Source organism: Equus przewalskii, chromosome 1 (assembly GCF_037783145.1).
Source record: "Equus przewalskii isolate Varuska chromosome 1, EquPr2, whole genome shotgun sequence".
Lineage (NCBI taxonomy): Eukaryota > Metazoa > Chordata > Mammalia > Perissodactyla > Equidae > Equus > Equus przewalskii.
In genome coordinates, this window is record NC_091831.1 from 57,738,436 (window position 1) to 57,758,396 (window position 19,961).

General features: G+C 54.8%; 1 protein-coding gene across 1 annotated transcript; it reads right to left on the reverse strand.

Annotated features, from left to right (window-relative positions):
• Window positions 1–131: 131 nt before the first annotated feature.
• Window positions 132–14,285, reverse strand: TACR2 (tachykinin receptor 2). The gene is made up of 5 exons (XM_070564733.1): window positions 13,333–14,285; window positions 9,948–10,142; window positions 6,293–6,446; window positions 4,525–4,721; window positions 132–1,560 (listed from the first exon to the last, which is right to left on the reverse strand). The coding sequence occupies exons 1-5, from the start codon at window positions 13,722–13,724 to the stop codon at window positions 1,320–1,322; spliced, it is 1,179 nt and encodes a 392-aa protein (XP_070420834.1). The 5' UTR covers window positions 13,725–14,285; the 3' UTR covers window positions 132–1,319.
• Window positions 14,286–19,961: the final 5,676 nt, after the last annotated feature.

Consider the following 19,961-nt stretch of genomic DNA (forward strand, 5'->3'; position numbering starts at 1 on the left):
CAGCTCCTTGGTAGGTCCCACAACAGTCCACATTCTGGTGCCCTGTGGTTGAGGTGCCACATGAGTCTCCCAAGCCATGACAACAGCTCCGAGTGGCTTCCTCCAGGACTGACTGCATGCTCACTGGGTTTGGTGAGACCAGAGTCTCTTTATTTGGCACTGCTGGTGCCTATGGCACAGTGATCTTTGTGGGGAAGACAGATAACATTCAACTTGTGATGTGCATTTACATTGGTACGTGCTTCTGAGGGCACAGGTTGTAGACAGTGAGTCGCCAGGCAAGCAGAGGTGTGCCCTTGGGGTGGACTGGGCCAGGTCTGGAGCTTTCTGGGAGTTGGGACAGTTGGCGTTCTCTGCCTGTCACCTTGCTGAGAGAAGTGAGCTATGTGGCTGACTTGCAGGGGGCATTCGTGTAAAATGACTGGTATGTAGTAATAAAAATCATGGCTGCTGTTTATTATGCACTTAACCTGTGTTTGGTCTGCTAGTTTATAGGCATGACTTCATCAGCCTCACAGCATTCCTGTGGGGTAGTTTTGCCACTGGGAGAGGAGGAGACTGAGGGTCAGAGTGACTTAGTCTGAGGCAACATAGCTGAGGCTCCTTTTGACTCTTAACCATCATCTACACTGGGCTGGATCTGAGTTCTTAGATGTTGAGGCAGAGAAGCCCTAGACTGATGGTGATGGGCTTTGCAAAATAAGAAACTTCCCCCCGCTGCCCTTGTGTCTTTAGCCTGATAATGAATCAGTGTCATGGTTGGATTTTGCCCACAGGTGTTGGGTTTCCCCAACATTTTAAAAATGTGAGCCAAAACTGACAAGTATGGAAGTCTCACAAATTTGGATTTCTGGCTTCTCTTGAAAGATTTAGAAGACCTGGCAATAATGGGCTCCCATTACTACATGGCAACATTTGTTCAGAGCAGATCAGCTGCTGTCCCCTCTGGATGCTGATGTCCTCCAGTTTGCCACAGTCCCCACCATTCCCTATAACCCCAACTGGAAGTCAGTTTCCTTCTATCTTCACATTTGCAGCTTTTCTTTTATACTGGATCCAATTTACTCATTATGTTGTATGCCTCAGGAAGGCATTTGAGCTTGCAACTCCTGGATTAGATAAGTGTTAGCTCACACTCTCTTCTTTGACTCTTATGGATCCCCTGAAGTACTGTCTGAGAGGGAGGCTGGGTCCTCTTCGAGTCAGCATCCACTGTGGAGTTCCTGGCCATTCTTGTTTTTCCATTGATGTGCTGAAGGCTGAGGCATGAGCCAAACTTTCAGACCTGGTCCTCTCAACTGGCTACTTCTCAAAGAGTGCTAAGCCTCGCCCTGCAGCCAGGCATAAGGCTTCAGGTTTCGGAGGCTGCCCTTCTTGGGGACCCCAGCCTGCCCGTTGGCAGCCTCAGCCACATCGCTGGCCATGAAGAGAGTCTCTTTAGTGTGACACCTTTTGACCCTCATGGAGAGGGATGGAGTGTGAGTCAGTTCAATCTTATCCTCCTCGGTTGGCGTGACCCATGGGCAGCAACGGAAAGCAAGCCGGAATCCAGAGCGAAACCTGGGGGATGGAGGGCCACCTTGAGTAAGGGGGTGAGTGGGACAGTTACGAGAGCTGTTATGTGTCTCCCCCACCACCAGGAGCCGCTCTCGTCTCCAGAGGAAAGTCGCTGCCTCGCTCCTAAGAGCCCACCATCGCTCAGGGTCTCTGGAGAGACACATTCCTTAGTGGATGTGATTTTTGGAAACAGCCAGAAGTAATCTGGAACTAAGCCTAGTGGCTGAAGTGGGTGATTAAGCTGAGTTAGACCATTTGTTATTACAGACAGACAAACCACGTACAACTAACGAGAAACAACAGATTTTCTTGTTTGACTTGTTAACTGGCTTCTAAAGGAGTGTTCAAAGAGGAGTCTTAAGAAATTGGGGCTTTGGCAATGTTGGGTGGAATAAGGATGCTCCCCCAAGGGGCCTGCCTTGAAGGAAAATATACATGGGGAACTTGTGAGTTTTGGTACATCTGCTTAGAAGATAAACAGCTCTCCCCATGGCAGCACTGAGGGTCCACATGTAAATTAGAGATAAGAGCAAGCAGACAGCGAGCGCAGGGAAGGGGCTGGCAGAAGAGAACACTGGCCTGTCAGAGGGGAGCAGAAATAAATGAGACCCTTTGTGACAGTAGAGAGAGGCAGAGAACTGTACGCTCTGTTCCCAGGAGACGTAGGGTTCCATGTTCCAGAAGAGCAGGCCTGACTTTGGTTCCTTCCCTTGTAGCTTGATAAGATTCCACTGTGTGACCCAAAATGCCTTTATTATGGGAACTTAATGACCTCTGCACCTTCCACCCACACTCAGCATGTCCCAGCCCCAGCTCCTCCTCATCCTCCCACCTCCTTCCTGTCGTCCCCATCTCAGTTTCCAACAACTGACAACTTCCAGTTGTTCAGGCCAAGAACCTAGGAGTCGTCCTTGACTCTCGCATGCCACCTCCACTCCATCAAATTCTGTTGGCCCTACCTTAGCAATATCTCGACTCTGACCACTTTTTGCCCCAGTGTAAACCCAGCATCTCTTGTCTGGATCACTGCAGTAGCCTAACCATCTCCCTGCTTCTCCCCTTGCCCCTCTGTGGTCCAGTTCAATACAGCGGCCGGAATGATTCTTTCAAAAGGGAAGTCAGAGTATGTGTCTCCCCTGCTCAGAGCCCTACAAGGCTCCTCATGCCTGAGCACTGGTCCAAGTCCTCACCTTGACCACAGGGCCCTTGCCTCGGCTGTTCCTTCTGCCTGGAACTCTTCCTTAGCTGCAGGGCCCACTCAGTCCTCAAGTCTTTGCTCAAAAGACTCCTCAATAAGGCCTACCCTGACCATCCTGTAATATTGCAGCCCCCGTGCCCACTGCTTCCCCCAGCTCCCCCGTCCTCAGCTTCAGTTCTAGTTTTTCTTTTTTCCATAGGACTTATCATCTAATACACTGTGTGGTTCACTTGCTCATTATCTTTGCTTATTGTCTGCCTTTGCCCACGAGACTGTCAGCTCCCTGAGGAAAGGGATCATTGTTCTTCACCAGCTCGTGCCCCGTGCCTGGAACAGTGCCGGGCGCACACAGCCCGTGGTGAGCATTTTCTGAATGAAGAGTCCTCCAGAAGCACCGGCCCTCCTTTGGAGCTAGTGTCATCAAAGACGGGATGGCTCAGAAGTTCTTTCAGGACCGTGTAGAGCCCTGGGGTGTGGTTCAGACGCCCGGAGACGGTGTCGGGCAGCATGAGAGTGACCAAGGCACAGACACGGAGGGCTGGGCCCCTCCCTCATGTGACAGTCCCTGTCTCCAAGCTCTCACTCCTACAAGCTGCATGCGAGAGACATGTGTGATGTGGGGACAAGATTACAGGCTTGGAGCCGCCTGGAACCCTGGCTCCACTGCTTGCTGTCTGAGTTTAGGAGAATCTTCCTTTCTGGGGCTCACTTTCCTCATCTGTAAAATGGGGACAACACCTCCCTCCCTCATATTATCTGCTTACCTCTCAGGGGACAATGGAGGGTTCTGGCACCCATTAAACACTCAGAATCATAGTTCTCTCACTTCCTTCAGGCCTGCCCCAGGTGGGTGGGATGTCTGAGCACCAAAGACCCTGCAGGCATGAGTGGCCTGGGCACGTGGGCAGAGAGGTGATAAACGCATGAACAAAGAGACCCAGGGCCAACCTCACCCCCACCACTGTCTTGCTGAGGCCAGGACTCAGGGTCCAGCTCTCATCTCCTCTGACCTGGCCCCACCGTCAGGGTTTTCTGAGGCTGAACGGCCTGCTCTGCAAGCAGGACTCCTGAGTGCTGGGGTTCCCGCCTGGCCCACCACCTCGCACCTCTCCAAGTGCCCAGAGCAAATGCCAGCCCCTCTCTGGGACCCCACTTCCCCAGACGTCCGAGGGCTGGGAGAACCAAACGGTGTCTGAGGGAGCAGTGAGGTCTCGGCTCCTTCCTCCCTGGCTGTCTCTGCCAAGGTCACTTCCCAGCTGCCCTGACTGCCCCTCAAGGGCAGGAAATGCTCTGTGATCTTCCCAGGCAGCAGCCTGCCTCCCTCCAGTCTTGGCCCCAGCCTCTGACTGGGTGCTCCATGCTGCTCACCTCGCCCGAGGAAAGGCCTCGGTTCTTCCTCATTGCAGGCAGCTCTTAAAAACGTCAGGACAGAGTAAGGCCCTCCCTCCCTACCTAGCTCCTTCCTTCCTTCCTCTGTGTCCTTCTGCCTCTCCCCCTCCCTCCCGTTCTCTCTCCTCCTTCTCCCAGATGTAGCCCCCAGAAGAGAGAGCAGGAGCAGACAGACGATGAGAGCTCTGGCCTGGGCAACGGGCCAAGGCTTGGAGGAGGGAAGGCTCAAGTGAGGCCCAAAGCAGAGGGAGGAGCATGCTGTGGGCTCACTGTGAGATGCCAATCCCATGTCGGGGTGGGGGGCACAGGCGCACAGGCTCAAGCTGTTTAGGGGAGCCCAGAAGGGGCCGTGGGAGGGGAGGGGTCGGGGGAGGGCTCACCTGCGGTTAAGGCAGCAATAGATGATGGGGTTGTACATGGTGGAGCTCATGGCCAGCCAGAAGAGCGCCAGGTAGACCTGCTGGATGAACTTGTGGTAGTAGATGTCCTCCTGGAAGCTGCCCAGGATGAAGTAGAGGTGGTAGGGCAGCCAGCAGATGGCAAACGTCACCACCACCACCACCATGGTCTTCACGAACTGGTCCGGGAGAGGCTCAGGTCACTCCTCAGTCTGGAAGCCCCAAGCCCCCATCCTCCTGATGGCAGGGGTGGGGCGCCCTCCACGCCAGCCCTCTACAAGCAAGTCTGTCTACCTCTATGGCCTCAGTCCCCTGGAGCATCTGCTGCCCAGACACTCCTGGCCCCTCCACTTTGGGCCTTTAGGTCAGTCTGGTCCCTCTGTCCCTTCACCCCTCAACGCCCAGCTCAGCAGCCGCCTGTTCTAAAAGGCATCCCAGATCCCTCCCTCAGAGCAGCGCCCCTCCTGGAGAGTGGATGAGCTGGTGCTCTTAACCCTATCCTTAGGGGTGCCCCTATGCCGGCTATGGGGTCCCAGGTCCCCTCTCCCTGGAATCTGTGCCTGGCACAGCCCTTCTATCCCTAGATAGTGAGGCTCCAACTGGGGACCCCACCAGCCCAGGGGCCAGCTCCCTGACCTTTCCCCCATCATGGCCTGGTCTCTGCAGGTGCCCTCAAGCACAGCCAGTACCCTATGAGGGATGGAAGGGCAAGCAGGCATGGCAAATGGAGGCCAGCTCCCCATGAGGAGGGGCAGCAGATGGCGTCCCATGTCCAGCTACGACTCCCTGAATTGCCCTCTGCAAGACGCCTAACAGCTGATGAGAAGCCGAGTAGAGTCTCAGACCTGATCCATGATGTGATGGGCCCACTGCCTCCCGGGTCGCCTGACGGGAAGCGGGTGCAGCAAAGATCAGCCTTAGTGTGGAGAGAACGGAGGCGGTCTGGAGCAAAGAGTCCCGTATCAGGACCCTCAGGAGCCCCGAATGGCAGGCAGGAGGGGGACACTGGCACTTCGGTTAGAAATTGGGGACAGACTTGATGTAGCTGGACTACAGGCTAGTCTCCATGATCTCTGAGGTCTGCAGTTCCAGCATTTAAGAATTCTCCTGGGCCAGCCCTGGAGAATTAGTGGTTAAGCTGCATGAACTTCCCTTTGGCCCGGGTTCGGTTCTGACCCGGACCTACAGCACTGGTCTGTCAGTGACCATGCTGTGGCCGCAGCTCATTACAAAAAGAGAAAGACTGGCAACAGACATTAGCTGAGTGAATCTTCCCCAGCAAAAAAAAAAAGAAAGAAAGAAAGAAAGAAAGAAAAAAAAACCCCAAGAATTCTCCTGTGATTCTATCTAGGAGCCGGGGAGTCTCGTGTGGTTCTGTGAGGCTTCTTAAATTCAACATTCTGATTACTCAAAAAGTCTGATTTTAGATTCTATTACTCTAAGATTCTTGAAGGCATCTGAAATTCTGTGGGGGTTTCTGATTCCCTGATTCCCCTAACATTCTGAAAGGGTGCTTTAACTCTGTATTATGCCAAAGACTAAAGTCCGCCTGCCCGGAAGACCCAATTCGAGCTCTGGCCAGGTACTTGAGACAGGAGCAAGCAACGGGCGGGCGGGCGAGCGGAAGCTGTCTTCCGCAACCTCCCCTCGACCGCGGCCCTTGAGCCCGGAAGGGCGGCTACTGAGGTGGGGCCAGGTCTCCGGCCCCGCCCCCACCCCGGCCCGGCCCGGCCCCGCCCCCGGCGCCCACCTTCTTCTTGGCCCGCAGGTGGCGCCGGTTGGCGCCGTGCGCCGGGTGCCCGGGGACCGCGCGTCTCCAGAGCGTGAGCCCGATGATGCTGTAGGCGATGAACATCACCACCAGAGGCAGGAAGTAGACAAGGGCGATGACCACGAGGTGGTACCTGGAGGGAAAGCCAAGGGCGACTCCGGCATCGACCAGCGCTCAGTGCCCCGGACCCCGCGGGCGACCCTGAGCCACCTCCCAAGGCCTTGGTTTGATCTAAAGGAAGAAATGATAAAGGCAACATTGGCCAGCATATGTGCCCAAAGAGGGCTTCCCTTGCCACAAAAGGGACACCAGCATTAGTGCTGCGTCCTTCCAAGTGATAAAGTACCAAAAAAGGAAATAAATAGGGATGAAAAAGTTAACCAAGTAATACATTTGTTTAAAATTTAAAATGTTATTAAGCACAAAGGAGGAAATAAAATTACTTATCCCACCCCTACCACTATTAACAATTTGAAATATTTTCTTCCAGAATCATATGTGCGTATATCTATGTACATATGTATTAGATAGATGGCATATAATCGATTTCTGCATCTGTCTGCATAGACAGATCTCCTGGAGTTGATATGGTTCCATCCTACACCAACATCCCTATCCCAGAATGGAGCAGTGGAAACGCACCACACTGTACATGCTACTGAGTCATCTCTTCCTGCCCATCAGCCTTTGGTTGGGAACGGCTCATGTCCGCAGACCCTCTTTTACACCAGCTTTGAGCAAGGGGCCCAGAACCCCACTGCTGGCTACTCATCCTGGCCCTGTGGAGGATGCCCCAGGATGTATTCACGCTGTTTCATTTCCTTTTTGAAAGATGGTGTAAAGGAGATGGGTGCTGCCCATTCTGGTTTCTGACTGATGCTGCAGCTGCTTTCCGACAAGGTCCAGGTGGGAGCATCCTGTGAATGGGCCTGAGACCCCTGGCCCTGTCATGTGACCATTTTCTAGAAAGGCTGAGGTGTTCCCAAACCTCCCACCCCCACCCACCATGTGCCAGTCTTGCTGGGCCCCTTTCAAGAGGCTCTGCCACCCAAGGGAGTGGAACAGGTGGCTCCAGCAAATGTCTTCCCTAAAGCCTGGGTTTAGAATTCTGCTTGCTTGCTCTTTTGGCAAGGATGCTAATCACAAAAGGTTTGGGGGCTCCTAGATGCCCTGCTCCTCATCTGGTCCCACTGTGGAGCAGGTAACCAGGGGCAGGAGCAGGAGCCAGGCCCCTGTCGCCTTCCCTTTATTGTGAGGTCACACAGTGTCTGAGATAGATAGACCTTGAGGATCAGCAGGGCCACCTGCCCCAGTGTCCAAAGGGGGAAACTGAGGCTCCAAGAAGCACAGGAAGTCCATGTTATATGAACCAGCACTACAGTCTTAACGCCCACACGATTTCCTTTCACTGAGGGTCAGTCAGCCCTAGGGAGTCAGAAGAACTGGGTTCTTGTCCAGCCTCTAATTTAAAGAGTGACCTTGGGCAAGTCAGAATCTCTCCCCCAGTCTCAGTTTCCCCATTTGTGAAACGAGGCGGTGATCTCTGAGATCCTTCTCCAGTATGAGTGACATCTCTCCATTGCATCATTCTTTCTGTGGAATACGGTGCAGGATAGGAATTCACTCTGGGCTAGGTTCCCACGCAGAAGGGAGGCGCCTTGGGGGCCATTTTCTAGGGGCTGCCAAAATCAGGGATGCCTCCTCTCAGCCTGGACTGTCTTTTCTGTATTTGGATTTTGGCAGTGCCTGTGCATTTTCCCAGAAAGGGCATCTGTAACTTCATCAGGTTCCTACACACACAGGATGTGAGCCTGTGCTCATGGAGCCCCCAGTCTAAACCTCAGAAGCTCCGCCACTTAAGAACAAGCCATACCTTCTCACACACGAAACCAGGCTTTCCCCAGATCCTCTCAGAATTCTAGGTAACTCCAAAGTATAGCCTTCCTACCCCACCTCTGCCCTCCTGTGTGTCCTTGTTGCCTGAATCAGGATTGGAACTCACCATCCCGCCCCCCCCCCCCCCCCCCCCCCCCCCCCCCGAGAGCTGGTGCTCAGATCCTTCAGTTCTTACTGGTCGTGTCCCGTCGTCCCCGCCCTCCCCCCCCCTCCCCCTCCCCCCTCCGCCCTCCCCCTCCAACTCCCAGGGAGAAAAGGCTTGTATTAAGGTGGAGAAACACTGCCTCCCAGTGGCCAGTGATGAAATATTCTGCTCTCCACCCTCCCTAAGCCAGAATAGGCGGCGCTTCCCTATATGGACACCACCCATGGAGCGGTGAGTCCTTCTGAGAAAGCAGGGCGCAGGATGGGGGCAGAGACCTCGGGCAAGGCCTGCCCTCGAAGCTTCGCAGAGGAACGGTGCCTTCCCTGGCACTGAAGACCACAGCGCCGCCCTCTTCTGGCCGGCGCTCGGGACAGATGGAGACCAAATAGGGGTGGATGTTGGGGGAGGGGTGTCAAAGGAGGCTGGAGTGGGGGCTGTGTTGCATGGTGACCCGGCAGCCCTCGGCTCAGAGCATGCACATGCTCATGCTTGGGGCTGCTGGGCCTTTGTGGGACTAAATCTGCCACCTCCAGTTTTGGTTTCGTTTGTTCCCTAAACTTCTGCATACCGGGTACCACTTCTGTGCCAGGCACAGTGCTAAGGGTGTCACATACATTTTCTCTTGTGTGCTCACAACAACCCTCGAGCAAGCTTCTCTTACTAACCCCATTTGAAAGAGAAGAAACCGAAGGATCAGAGAGGTTAAGTGACTTCAAAGGGTCCTCCATCCAGCAGGGGACAGAGCAGGACTCCGAACCTCCAAAACCTCAACCAATTCTTTATCCTCTACTAACGAACGGTGCCGTGCTTAAGGATCACGAAGCCACGGTGTGAGAGCTGGGCAAACTGAAGCCCAGAAAGGGAAAGCACTCACCCAGGGTCACACAGCGGCTGGACCGTGCCTGAATTCTTCTACATTCTCTCCCTGCCCCCAGCCCAAGGTGGGCACCAGGCAGCCTCCTGAAAACACCCCAGGCTCTGTCCACTGCCGCTTCTTTCTGCCTCAGTACCCTGACCCTCCGTGGCCTCAGCATTTACAACGCCCTCCCCCAAGCACGCACACACACACACACACACACGGATACGAGTGGGGGCAGCATGCCTGCGCAGGCAGCGTCACCCGCCCGTGTGCACACATACCTGTCCTCATTTAAGGACACATGTATCCTCATTTAAGTAGCAGAGTGGTGAGGAGACTGGGCTCGGAAGCAGGACTGCCTGGGTTTAAATCCTCACTTCACCACTTACCAGCTGTGTGGTCTTGGGCACATGACAATTTTTTAGTGCCTCAGTTTCCTCATCCAAAAAATGAGAAGAATAATACATACCCCATATTATTAGGAGAATTAAATGGGTTCATATACATAAAGTGCTTAGAACAAGCCTAACACTTAGTAAGTGCTGTTACTTTTAGTATCTACATGAGCTCACATAATCCCCAATACACTCACAGACACATGCGCACACCCACTGCACATGTACATGCATGCGTGTGCATGCATCTTCACACAAGCACACACATTCTCCGGTGTATGCGCATGCACACACACATACACACGCACCATGCTCCCCCACCCCCCAGGCAGGCCTTACAAAAGGAGCATCTTGCCGCCACTGTCTTCAGGCCAGGCCACCACGCACTTGGTGGCGCCCTGGTCCATGGTGATGGTGGAGTAGAAGCATTGGGGGAAGGCGAGGGCCAGGGCCACCAGCCAGATGCCAGCAATAACCACTCTGGTGCCGAGGGCTGAGAGCCGTGGCTGGAAGGGGTGGACGATGGCCATGTACCTGTGAGCAGAGGGCAGTGTGAGTGCTGGGTCCCCTCCTGTGGGACCAGCTCCCCACCCCCTCCCCCACCCCAGGCCCACACCTTCTAGCCCCATTCCCCACACTGTTGCTGGTGACCTGAGGAAAGCCAGTTGGGCTGGTGACTCTCCCACAGCCACAAGGCACGCTTATCCCCTAAACCCCAGCCCAGACCCCACCGCACCGCCTCCCTCTGAGCGTGGATGTGCTGGCAGGTGGCACAAGAGAGCAGTGTGGCCACACCGGAAGTCCATCTCCTGGTAGTTGCCTGACGCTCAGCTCTGCCGAGCCCTCAGCCCCAGGCCGGTCCCTCTTATGTTCAGAAAGCTTAGCAGAGCCTGACTGTCTCCCAGATGAAGCCCAGGGCCGTGCTGCCCACCAACTTTCTGCAGTGGTGCTAATGCTCTCTACACGCAGGCACTGCCCTGTTTGGTTGCCACCAACCACATGTGGCTGTGCGCACTGGAAGCATGGTCAATGTGACTGAGGAATTGAATTTTCAGTTTTAGTTAATTTAAACACAAATAGGCACATATGGCTGTGGTTACATTATTAGACAGTGGAGGCCCTTCCACGCGGCGTTCGAGGCCCTCTGCACCTGGCCAGCGCACTTTCCAGCTCTGTGTCACTGCTTCCCACACCTTCCCCGGCTCAGGCTGGTCATGGAACAGCCCTGCTCCTGACCCTCTGCAGGGTGTTTCCTCCCCTCAGCCTGGAATTCCTCTTTCCTCTCTGGACTCATTAACGTCCAGGTGGAAGGCCACTCCTCGGGGAAGTCAGCCAGGAGCAGGCTGGTTCCTCAGCTCCTGCCTCTCTCTGGGGGAACCTGCGGGATCTGAGCTGCCATTTGGCACGTCTGCGAGTTACTGCAGGCAGGGTCGTTATCTCCGTTTTCCACAGCAGGAGACCGAGGCTTAGAGAAGTGGAGGAAACAGCTTGGAAGAGGCGATGCTGGCTTTGAACCCAGGTGGCCTAGTTCCCCTCTGCTCCCAGGACCCCAAAAGCCACCGGTGGGGCTGAGGCCTCGTGGGTCTAGAGCCCCAACTGAGGAGGGGAGAGCGGCGGGCAGTGCCTGCTTCCCCAGGGTCGGAGGGTCCTAAGGGCCCCACCTCTGCCCCCTACTGCCTCCGCTGTGCTGTGTGACCTGGGGCTTGGTGTCCTCCTCTGAAGAAGGAGGGTGGGTGTCATGGACCTATTGTCCATCCAGTGAAGCCCAGAGGACCCCTCCTCAGAAGAACGTTTTTATAGGAATAAATTATAATACGCAGGATTACAAACACTATAAGTTATACTGAAATACAGTTATGCAACTATAAAATAAACTTGGGACACAGTAATACCCGTGCCACTTTGTCAATCCACTGAACAAGGAGACCCAGCGGCAGGTCTGGACACTGCGGTCGTTTTGAAGCAGTGATGGGTGTGGGCGATTCTGAGGCTCCTGCACAGCAGGAGTGTCTCATTTCTCTTGGTGACATAGTCCCAGGCACTCCTGTTGTGCCAGCAAACCAGGGTGTGCTGCCTACACTTGTCATTGTGATTTTCCCCCCACACAAGTCCATGCCCCCTCAGATTGCTGCCCACAGTCTGTGGTCACAGGCTCTGTGACTGTTGGCCCCCTCGCTCCTCACACTGCCACGCTGACCTTCTCCCATGACTGTGGCCCCGCCCTGGTCCAGCTCTGCCGCTCAGTGGTCTGGACCGGGGCCAAGTCCTCAGCAGGACAAGAGGAATGGGCCGTCTCTTCCAGGTCCTTGAGCAGCCCCGCGCCCCCTCAGCTGATGAGGTGGCCAGAGGGTCCCTTGGGGCGCCAGGTCCCTTGCTGTCCCGGGAGTGGGGCGAGAAAGAGGAGGCTTTCTTCTCGTCCTACCAGCGGAGGGGCAGGCCTGGGGCTTTGGGCTCAGACTGGATTTGAATCCTGTCTCCACTGCTTTCCAGCAGTAGGGTCTTGAGCAAACAACCTAAACTCTTTGGGGCTCCGTTTCCTCCTCTGTGAGATGGGATGATGTAATTTGTGCCACTAGGGTTGTGGTGCAAAGCAAATGAGATGCTCCAGAGGCGCCTGCAGGCAGCAGGGGCTTGGGGCTCAGAGTGTGATTATTCCTATTCATTTAGTCCCTTTAAATTTACCAGAAATGGCTTTCGTCCTAGATGACCCCTGGACCTTCCTCCTGGGGTTAACCTGAACCTTGGGACAAGGCCAGGACAGAAGGATGTGGCCTCAAGTTTTGTTTAGCTCCCGCCCTGGGCAGGAAGTCCCCATCCTGGGGTCTTGGGCGTTAAGTGAGCCGGGCTCTGGCCACGAGCATCTCCACCCTGTCCAGGTGAGGCCGCCCTCCTTGCCACCCCTCACACACTCTAGCCGTGCTCCCGCTGTGGGCTGCGGCTACCTGGAACCTTCCTTCCCCGGAGCCCACAGGGCTTGTTCTCTCTCTCCTTCCTGTCTTTGCCAGTCCCGACACCCTCGCCCCATCAAACCATCCTGAGGAGGAGTCTGTGTCTCCAAGGGCCCCCAGGCCCCGCCTCACCTCCCACACGTACCTGGTGTCTGCCCTCTTTTTGTTTGCTCTCTATCTTAGCTACACTCCTCCCCAACACATAGTCCCCTTCCACATCCAAACCGGGCCCTGCCTGCCCCAACCAGCTTTAAAAGGACTCCAGGTCTGCCCAGCGATCACTCCTCCACCCCTCCCTGGCCCCCCTCAACAAAGGATCTCAGTCTACAGCCCCTGAGAGCAGCACTGGGAACATAATTGGCCCTGTTGTAATTATATGGTGACTGCATGCAATATTAAATTTTCGCCTTGTATAACTTACTAGGAATCGGAAAACAATATAAGCTACTTTTTACAGTAAAAGAAAGACACCACAACAAAGATCAACTCTAGAGAAGAACATTCCAGAAGGCCCCTAAAACCCTGCTGCTTCTCCCCTACAGCCTTGAACAACCGTCTAGTGCAGAGTGCCTCCTTGTGTCTAACCTTAACCTGCCTGCTTCAGTTCCGCAGCCCCCCGTGTTCCAGATGCGTAGTTTTGGATCACAATCTGGTGGGGAGGCACTTCCCTGGATTTTACCCTAAACTTGCTGTGTGACTGTGGGCAAGTCACCAGCCCTGTCTGAGCCCCAGCAAAGTGAGAAGGCTCCCCCAGCTTCCCTGTTACCCCTGCTTACCTGTCGGCAGCGATGGCAGTCATGGAGTAGATGCTGACGAACATGGCTGTGATGGGGAAGAGGTTCTGGAAGTAGCAGAAGGCACGGCCGAAGTACCAGACGTTGTGGCTGGCATAGACGAAGTTGAAGGCGGCGTTGAAGGCGGCCATGCAGAGGTCGGCCAGGGCCAGGTTGACGATGAAGTAGTTGGTGACCATTCGCATCCTCCGATGAGCCAGGATGATCCAGATGACCGTGGCATTGCCTGTCACAGCCACCAGCACCAGGGCCAGGTAAGCTGTGGCCCACAGTGCCAGCTGCCAGCCGGGCATGGAGAAGGCCGTGATGCCTGTGGTGTTGCTCTCAAGGCCAATCGAGATGTTGGCATCAGTCGCAATGGCACAGGCCCCCATGTCTGCCTCTGGGTCTGAGACAAGGGGCCCGGCTCCTCGGCTCCTCCTGGGCCCTGGTGCCCCACCCAGATATGCTGTAGAAGAGAGATCCTCTTTGGTGCCTGAGTGGTGGGAGAAAGAGACGGGGCAGAGCCAGGCACGTCAGGGGAGCTGGGGTCCCTCCCGGGTCTCGGGCAAAGATGAGTCAGGCTGAGCAGAGAGCCAAGTCCAGAGCCATTGACATTTCGGAGTCCCGTGTCCCCACAGACTTCTCCAGTGTCACGTGGAAATCCAGAATCCAAGACGTAGTTTCAGCGCAGGAAATGTGGTTGTAAATCGTGAGTTGACCCCTTCACTTCAGAAATGGGAAAACAGATTCCAAGAGGGGACCAGCCCAGGTCCCTCAGTAAGGTGGTGGCCAGTCAGGACTCAAACCCAGGTCCTTCCTACTACTCTTTAGGACATATTCTGGATCAGATGAGCGCACAGCAGCGGTCTCAGGATCCGCAGGTCCTCTGCACAGCAGCCTGTCTCCCCCGCCTTGGGGCGCAGGACGGTTGCCAGCCCTGGAGGCGCTGCCTTTCTGGCTGCTCTCCTCCAGCGTGGGGCGGGCAGAGGTGCTGCCTGCCCATGAGGTGGGGCCTTGGCTCCTGCCCTTCCTCCCACCCCCTGCTTGGATGGCCCAGCCTTGTCTCTTGAGGAAAGATTTAGAACTAGCTGTTGAGGCAGGAGAGACCCAGGGAACAAGGGAGCAGCCAGGGTGGGCTGGCACAGAGGGCACAGTCCTGCACTGGGGGGTGTTTACGTTTGGCCCGGGCTGGGAGCTACAGCTACAGAGCGATTAGGAACACTCACTTGCGGGCCAGACTGGGTTTGAGTCGGCCTTAGTGACTCCAGGCCAATTCTCTTAAACTTTCCGAGCTTCAGCTTCCCCACCTGAAAAATATAGGGACAATAAACTACACATCTCACGGTATATCTGTGAGTTTAAATGAGATAATGTATGTAAAGTCTATTTAGCACAGGGAGGGGCACATAAAAAGCGTGACAGGTAGTTGTAGCCCCACGGGAGGCCCCCAGGCGGCTCAGGGCTCTGCAGCAGGGAGAAGAAAGAACTCAAAGCGTTTCTAGCAAGTTCTCAGGTGATACTGATACTGCTGGTCCAGGGACCTCACTTTGAGAACCATTGTCTTGGGATAAAGACAGTGCTCGCTGCCTCTCCCGTGAGCCCCAGAAAGCCCTGAGGGGCTGCACACAGGAATCTGCTCTTGGTCATTGACTGTACGTGTGTGCTGGGCACCACCTGAAGCTGTGACTGTGTGTGTGTGTGGCAGATGTAAGCGCACACACACTGTACACCTGTGCATACCTGTGAGTGTGTGGACCCTCCGGGTGGGGCAGGCTCAGAAGGGCAGGCGGTGTCCCTCATTAAAGTGGAGGAGGGCTCGCACCCACCAGCATTGGTGGCCCTGCTGCGCTGCTGTGCGAATGTGTGTTTGGTCTCCTGGGAATCCACGCTGCTCCCTGGGCCCCTACCCTGCTGTGCGTGTGTGTCCTGTGGGGCCCTGGGACTCCTGCCCTCTGCAGAGTCAGCTGCAGACACGACTGGTTCCAGCCCCAGCCAAGCCATGGGGCAGAGGCTGTTCCTTCTCTGGAGCGGGCCACCAGCCTCTGTTTGGATGTCTGTCCTTCGCTGAAGGGCCTCTGCCTTTGATCTCTTTTGGCAGCAGCAGCAGCCTCTCAACTTCGGGTTGTTTGTCTCGTGCTCCGCCAGCCAGGGTTTTGGAGGTAGAATGTGTAGACATAAGGACATAAGCACAAGACAACCTTCTCTTTGCTCTTCTGCCTGCTACTCCCAGGCAGCGGGATTCCTTCAGCTTCAGGTGAGGGCAGAGTGCGGGGCTGGGACACCCAAGAGCTTGCCACCAGTCATAGAAGCCCAGAATAGTACACATTCCTCACCCCGCCAGCATCCCGCCACCGCCATTGTATATGTAATGGGGATTATATTTTGGAGCTATTAAATCTGGGAGCTTTTATTTCCCCCTTAAATCTTCTGTTCTTGCAGCTTTCCAACTATGCACTTGCAGCTTCACGGAAGGAGAGAGTGGGGGCCGCCCCGACAAAGGGGTTGCTGAGGGCCTTGCTGCTCAGAGCTGACCGGCTGGGTCCATCGATAGACAACGGTCTTGAAGGCTAGTCTTGGTTAAAAGAGAAAAAAAAGTTGTAAATCCCTTTAGCTCCTATGGACACATCAGGACTCCAGTTTGCTTCTTGAGGTCCATGTAAGGGAAGTCCCCTCCGCCAGGAAGCGGAGGGGAAAGGCTGCCCATTGGTCCTGGCTGGATGGGCTGAGCTGATGGCACAGGTTGAGTACCCCTGGGAAGCGACCCTGATTCAGACTTCAGCATGCAGGATGTTTATTAAGGAGCCCACTGGGAGCGACACTGGGGATGGGAGGGGAAGGAAGCGGGATTGGGTGGAGGAAGAAGTTGAGCTGCGATGATGCGTTAGACAGCAGCCTTGGACATCCCCACGGGTCGGGCCGCTCTGAACTAGGACGGCCCTGTAGAGTTGCCCTGTGTAGGGCAAAGGCGGCCAGGCCTCTACACGCCCACATTGGTACCTGGATCTAGGCTGCCCAAGAAGGGGTGCGACCTTGGACAAGGCAGCTCTCTGCACGGAGGCAACTGCTCTGCCACCAGCACTCCCAGCAGCTTGAAGGAGTGTGGGAGGCACACGAGCGTCCCCCAAGGCTGAATGGCAGCGTCCCCCACGGCTGAATGGCAGCCTCCCCCATCACACAGGCCATGAGCTGCCGAGTGCTCCTGGTCCCCTCTGCTCCTGTGGCCTCTGGGCTGGAGGCCTGAAGACTAGAGACGGGAGGGGCATTGTTTCTCAGGGAGTTTGGGGAGGAGAAGAGGGGAGCAGCTGTGGGGATGAGGGAAGTGGATGGGAGAGAACAGCGGGCTCCAGGAAGCGTTGGGACTGGGTGCTCCTCCAACACTGTCCAATAGAGACCCCTGACCGTGTCTGTCTCTCTGTCTTTCTCTCTCTCTCTGTCTCTCTCTCTCTCTCGCCTGGAGATGGCACTAGGCTTGGGCCTCTTGGTCACGGCTTCAGTGGGTCACACGCAGCAGCTGCCAGGACATTAGTGCTGGAAAGTGCCGTGGATCATCTAGTCACCACAAAGCTCCCCTGGAGGGGGCGGCACGAGGACGGCAAGGACAGCACAGCGAGCTTGATTCAGCTGAGTGAGTCGGTTTGAAGGCTCAGCCTTCATTCTGAGACTATGCCCTTCCTGCTTTTTTGGGTTAAAATGCCCTCTCTCATGAAATAATGGTGATGGCAGATGGTAATTGTTGGCCTGGTTTTCGTTTTTCTCTAAAATTCCTTACTCAGTGGAACAAAACGTTGGTGAGCTGACTGGCTCTCTCAGTTAGGTTTTTGATATATTGTCCACGAAATTCAAAGACCTGGGAGCCCCAGTCTACTTTCTCACTTGGAGAAGAGGACGGGGAGCCCTGAAGAGGGGAAGGCTTGCCCCAGGTCCCATCCCAGTGAGGTGGGCCACGTCCCTAATCGTGTCCTTCTGTCCTGCATAGCCTTTGCTGGTCAGTCTGCCTCCTCTTTCTGAGGCCCATGGAGGTCACCTCCCTGGTGACATCCCTGTCACATGGGTGGGCAGCTCCTCAGGAGCCTGGATTGTATCTTGTTTATGTCCAGTGTCTAGGAGAGTGGCCCGCACATCGTAGGTGCCCTGTAAATGTTGGTTGAATAAAAATGATGAACAAAATTTAAAATATGACTCAGGGGTGAGAGATGGGGAATCTTATATCTATAATATATATTATGTATCTATCTATCTATATCTCTATGTAACATATACAGATATAGATAGGGCTGGTCTCACTCGTTTAAGTCTTTCCTAACATGCAATTTTAGGTAGCTGTGAGTGGCAGGGCAGTATAATGCCTGGCACGTCAGCACACAGTAGATGCTCAATAAATGTCAGGTGACTAAATGAATGCCAAATGATACAGGTGAAAATATCACCCTGTCAGGGGTGAAGGGAGTAGCATCCTTATTTTCACAGGATGTGAAGCTTGAGATGAACATGTCTGCATAGGTCAGGCAGGGCTTCTGGAGGACATCAGGGTCTCCAGAGCATTCCAGGATTTATTCCGCACAGACAGCCCCCCTTCATCTGTTAGCCAGAGGATCCCAGCCAGGCCCCATTAGGAGATGAGCTCTGTGCCCCCTGCCCCCCGGCCTGAGCATCAGTGGCTCAGAATCGGGGCCTTCAGCTGGGAGAGGGAGAGCTGGCCTCTGCCAAGAGAGTGGGTGGCAGCTGACACCTTTTTTAAACACTGAGTGCTGGGGCAGTGCCTTGCCTGGAAGCCTGAAGTTTATCTAGCTGGAGAAGGGAGGCTGCAGTGTTTACAGCTGCTGTGGTCCTGGCGTACACAGAGCTCAGAAGCTCTTAACACAGAACGTGCTCACTTCCCAACATCAGGCTCCAGCAAAATCTGCCCATCTATGGCAGGCGGAGGAGGAAGTGGGCACCTTTGCTGGTTAGATAACTGGGCTCATTCCAGAGGCAACCTGGGTCTTGCAGTCAGAAGGGACTTGGTGTCCCCCAGGGTGCTGGCAGATACAGCAGCAGGTGCCGTGGTGTGGTCGAGGTGAGGAAAGGGGGCTGACAAGGGGTCGGAGCCTCTGCTGAAAGGCCCCAGCCCGGGCCTGTGGTGGGTCTTATTATGGGGCAGGTGCTCCAATGATTGGCCTGGAGTTAGGCGAACGGGTTGTGTCTCTACCTTCATGAAGCTCCCGGCCCAAGTTGGGGACAAGTCCCAGCATAGCAGAGAGAACTCATCATACCCATCTGTCAAATGGGGGACACCATCAGCTTCAAACCTCAGAAGGGAGAGAGTGGCCTTTGGGGCTGTGGGGGCTGCCACTGCTCCTGGAAGTAACGGAGGAGAGGACATGGGAATGAGCTGAATCTTGACAGAAGGATCAGACCAGCCCCGCTGGAGCCAGGGTCCCTGCAGGAGAGGAACAGGAGATGTAGCAAGTATAAATCTTGGTTCACAAACGCAGGGGCACAAGGTCCCATTTCCTAATTCTCTAAAAGTCAACTTAGTCTTAACTCAGAGTCCCCATCTTGTTGAGCAGGCAGGGAAATCCAACGTTATTACTCCTGGCCCCCCTGCCGCCCCCACCCCCAGGGCTGTCCATAGTGCCAAGGCCTCAGGGGTGGGGCCTTTACTGGTCATTTGTCCACATACGCCACTGCAGTGGTATCTCATCTCCCTGTTTCTGCAAGATCCTTGAAGTCAGGGGACTGCGGTTTCTGGGACCCGGGAATTGTGAGCTCAGCTGGGAGTTGGGTCCTGGAGATCTGTCTTTCCAGAGTGGCGCCTCCCTCTCATCATGGTCATTCCTCCCAGGACCCTGCCAGGGAGAAGGCCTGAATACTCACTACACCTGGCCCCACCGTCCTCTCTCCTCCCCGCCGTCTCCTGGAAGTCCTGCTTCTGTAAATCCTCAGCCTCTTCTCCCAAACCCCACCATCCTCCATGCTCTTTCACGGTACCTTTGATAAGGCTCAGAAACCAGCAACCAAGAAAACCATTCTGCTCTCCTCGAGGGCACGGAGGCCTTTAATCTTCAGATCTTCCCAGAAAGTGAAAAAAATATTGGCATTCCATCCTTGAAGTGCGGCAGAGAAAGCTAGGAAAAATTAAAGCAAAGTGTCCATATTAAAATGAGCGGAATATCGGTCTCTTGCTCCAGAGATGAGGCCAGAAAGGGAGAGATTGGATGGTTGGTTGGAGGTTGATGGTGAGAGTCTTGCATTTCCTTTCTGGGAGACCTCGTCTGAAGTCACCCTACTGGTCCTTCAAGGACCTCTCAAGTGCCACCTCCGTGAGGATACACTAGCATGTGCCCTTTGGGCCATGTGGCCTTATTAACCATTGATCTTGACCCTAAGATGGTCCACTTGGGGTCATTTGCAAACTATATTTCCCCCACCCACCTCATGGCGGGGAGCAGAGCCTGACCCCACTGCAGGCTTGGCTCTACTGGAAATCACAGCCGACTGGCCCTCATGATATCAACTTGGGTACCCAAGTATAGTTCCACTGAAATGACAACATGAGGCTGGGGATTCTGAAGACCCCCTGACCAATGGAAAACAGGGATGGATAAAGTTGATATGCGCCTTCAACTCACACTGGAATCCCATCTAGT

Bases quoted from the DNA above. Each gene is read 5' to 3' on its own strand.
- TACR2 (XM_070564733.1), bottom strand. From the start codon at position 13,724: ATGGGGGCCTGTGCCATTGCGACTGATGCCAACATCTCGATTGGCCTT. The intron at 4,722-6,292 runs GTGGGCGCCGGG...CTCCCGGACCAG, and splicing joins ACCTGCGGGCCAAGAAGAAG to TTCGTGAAGACCATGGTGGT. The intron at 1,561-4,524 runs GTGAGCCCTCCC...TCCATCCCCCAG, and splicing joins TATTGCTGCCTTAACCGCAG to GTTTCGCTCTGGATTCCGGC.